General features: G+C 37.2%; 1 protein-coding gene across 12 annotated transcripts in view; it reads right to left on the bottom strand.

The window, feature by feature from the left end:
* Window positions 1–29: 29 nt before the first annotated feature.
* The window catches only part of PDE5A (phosphodiesterase 5A), a 104,544-nt gene continuing 100,901 nt past the window's right edge, over window positions 30–3,672 (bottom strand). For all 12 annotated transcript variants that reach the window (XM_038136760.1, XM_038136764.1, XM_038136759.1 and 9 more), the window contains one exon: window positions 30–3,588. In XM_038136760.1, the coding sequence (XP_037992688.1) occupies window positions 3,454–3,588 (135 nt within the window). In that variant the 3' untranslated portion in view covers window positions 30–3,453. The remainder of the gene's footprint in view (window positions 3,589–3,672) is intronic.

Raw genomic sequence — 3,672 nt, 5'->3', positions numbered from 1 at the left:
TTCCCCGCCCCCCCCCCCCCCCCCCCCACTTTCTTTAACTGTATGATATAATACAAAACCTAGGCCTTCTACAGCTAATACTGCATGTGTGGCTAATTTATTGGAAAAGAAACAGTAGCTACAGCTCAAGAGCATCACTGTTACTTGGAATTAGAAGAGGTAGGGTAAATCAGTAATTTTGTGTTAACACAAGTAATTTTTTTCAGAACAAATCCAGAAATAAAAGTGTACTTCAAGCATTAAAGTGTGCCGTGGAGTTTGAAAAAAATCATGCTTGTATATGAGATCAAGTAGGATACCAAATTAGTTGTTCTCATTGGGAGAAATATTAAGAATTAGTGGGACAATTTCTTGTATCCAGAGATTTAAATGTCAATTGTGACTATGGTTTCAATGGACCTAAGTCTGAACTGACAGTGATAAGTTCCATTTCAGCTGGTTTCTTGTGTAAGCCACACTGATTATTTCAGTCTGCTCTCAAAGACATTACATGGTCTAGCTGTAACAATGAGACACGCAGCTCATGATGAAATTAATGACAGCTGCATAGCTGTAATCCACTAGTTGGCTTTCAAAAGGTTGAATTCTAAAGACAGTGAACTTGAAGCAGGAAACCTGCTGTAGCCAGGTTAGGTTTGGGTTTTTTCCCCAATATTGTCCCCTATCTGCATTATGAAAGGAAGAAGCAGTTTCTGCTACTGAGTCATGCAAAGCCATGACACACTTGGATTTGGCCTTCAGGCAGAGTAAAACACTATGTAAAGGCTTTGAATCTCATTAAATACAGCACTGTATGCTTTTAAGGTTCTTAAACCAGTAGTTTAAAGGCTTTGGTTTTGTATAAATATATACAGATACAGGTGTGTTATGATATTTAAATGTTTATTTACTAGGAATTGTATTTATATGTATATTCCAACACTTATGGTGGAAAAGATTCTATGGGATAAATGTGTACAGTTATATAATTAAATATATGCACATACTGTATAACTGTTCATTTTAAGTGAACCTTTAAAAAAATGTAACATCATGCCCTTCTTTTCAAGTCAAAGGTATGAATCCAGCACTCCTTCTTAGCATTTATAAATTTAGTTATAATAAAGCTTTGCTGAACACACAATATAGCAAAGAAATACTGGAATATTAATGTCAAAGTTACATCACTACACTGTGATATCATCATAGTTATCTGCTGTGTTGTCACCATGAGTTACTAGTCTCAACCATAATAGGAAGAATACACCTTTATATACATATATTTTATTCCTATTTATATTAAATATGTATCTCAGCATAATAATTATATTTCAGTATCTCAAGCACTCAAGGAAAAGACTATACAAGGGCTATGCAAATCCTGAAGCAAAGTTTTCTATTTATCCAAAAGTACCTAAAACCTTTTTTGGGGGAGGGTGTGTTGGCAGGGTCAGGCTGCTGTCACCTGCATGCTGTGTATGCACAGAAATACATATACAGAGTACTGCAAAACATTCCAAAATTCCAGCAGTCCTGGAATTCTTAGTGTTGCAATCCATCCTTTTTTTTTTTTTAATTTGTGGGGACAGAATAAGGAGAAATACTTCTGTAGAAAAAGCTTTTCAAATTCACAGCTGCAATAATTTATTATTGGTGCTCACTAGAGAAATCTGAGATAGGACTTAATCAGTGACAAATAATTTAGGGTGGCAGAAATACTGCTGACTGTCAGGATACCTTGTTCTACATTTAAATAAAATATCAACTCTATAACTCAGTATCATCAAACATTTTGAAACATTTGCTTCATCTTTTCTTAGCTTCTGGCATCATTTATCTAAATGAAGAAATTGATAAAAAGGGAGAGTTTTCCCTTTTCGACCAGCTCTTATGAGTTGGGTTGACAGTCTCCTGGGAAGAAGACTTTATTGCAGTTTCTAACTAGAATTTCCTGGAATATTGTGATAGAACTAAATTCCCACACTTAAAAGTTCAGTGCCAAATGTGCTACTTTTGCCAAATGATGATTTTAACTAAAAAATAGTTATTACAGATTAAAAAACTGGAACATCTCGTGTGTCTCTGTGCAGCCAAAGTTATGTGTGCTGCTAATGCTGGCATTCATCTCCTTATCCTGTCCACCTAAAGAATAATACTCTCCTTGTATTCCTCTTTTGGGATTTGTCCAATGTGTATATTTTCTTTATTTGTTTCCAATTCAAAAACATGTTTATTAATTTTCTTCTCTTAAATAATGCACCATTTTTTTTTTACTAGTCCAAGTTCATTGATTTCTTACTTTGCAGAACATTAATGCCTCACATACAAATGGCAAATCCCTGTAGCACTCTTGGCCATTTTTTCTTTTGGTATTTTTTTTCCTATTTCTTCAAGACACTATGATAGATCATTTTAAACTAATGTTAAAATGATTTTTAAGAGATGTTAACGTACAACTTTCTTCAAAGTGGTCATAGCCGTTTCATAGTAACGCTGGCCTGAAGAATCAGTCATTGATGGTCACCAGGAGTGTGCCTTTCCTGCATCATTCTGATTCAGCTTTTCACCTCTTGCTCTTGCAGTCATTCTCTTCTGCCTGTGATCCAGTGTGTTGGTTAGATGATGTTAAAATCAACTTCCAAATTAAGTTAAAACCAGCGTACAAAACCAGTCCTGCTTTGTTTCCATTTCTCTGTGTGCTTCTTGCAGCTTTCCATGGCAGCCTGTCAGTTACGTTGGGACATTTCATCGGTCTCAAGCAGTTTCCATTGGGCAGGGAGAGCTCAAGACGCCTCTACCACAGAACTCCTGAGACTCCCGTTGCCTAGTAATTCACAGGGGTCTAAGGCATTTCTTCAGCTAGAATAACACATTTGTTAAGACATCCATCTAATATGGAAAAAACTCCAACTCTACTGGATGCACAGATTTTGGGGTTTTCACCTTAGAGCCCAGTTCTACTTTCTGAGAGAGGTTAGCAATAGTTTATTTGGAATAGGCTCCCCAGAGTGAGTGTCAGTCTTTCCTCTGAACCTCTGGCAAGAGAACAGGCAAGACTGCTCAATATTTTTGTAACATAACCCAGCAAGATGGGAGGAGGGAGAGAAAAGGTGCAAAATGCAGTAGTCTTTCAGATACTGGCCACAACATGATCACTAAACAACTATGTACATCTCTAAAGCAACAGGCTCTCGGGCACAGTCAGTACCTGCACCAGTACCTTCTTGTGGGCTGGGCTAGCAAAAACCACCCCAGCAGGTCTTCTTCCTTCTCAGTCAGATGTAATAAGAGAAACATATTGTCTTCAGATCATCTTGGCATCTACACAGTCAGGCTATATCTTGAAATGTGGAAAAAATAATACAGCAGTGGCAAAACATAAGCCAAATTCATACAGTGTTTAGTAAAATGCAGTACTCCCCTATTACTGTGTCTCCTACGTGAACTTGAGCTTATGGTGGTGAAATCAGCATGTCAGTTCCGTTTGCCTTGGTTGCTTTCTCCATTAATCAGGTTCTCTTGCTGCTCAGCCAAGGCTTGCCATTTCTGCCTGTTTTTTCTGCAGCCGTCCAGCAAAGGGGAGCAGGCCTCTGACACATGCGTTAGGGCCTGAAATAAATTGAGAACATGGAAAACAAATTGCATTCAATTTTTAATTTAAAAATGGAAAATGAAACACATCTCTTTTTTTTT

Source organism: Motacilla alba, chromosome 4, assembly GCF_015832195.1.
Source record: "Motacilla alba alba isolate MOTALB_02 chromosome 4, Motacilla_alba_V1.0_pri, whole genome shotgun sequence".
Lineage (NCBI taxonomy): Eukaryota > Metazoa > Chordata > Aves > Passeriformes > Motacillidae > Motacilla > Motacilla alba.
Note: the sequence above shows the minus strand (reverse complement) of the source record. Positions and strands in the feature narration are given on the sequence as shown.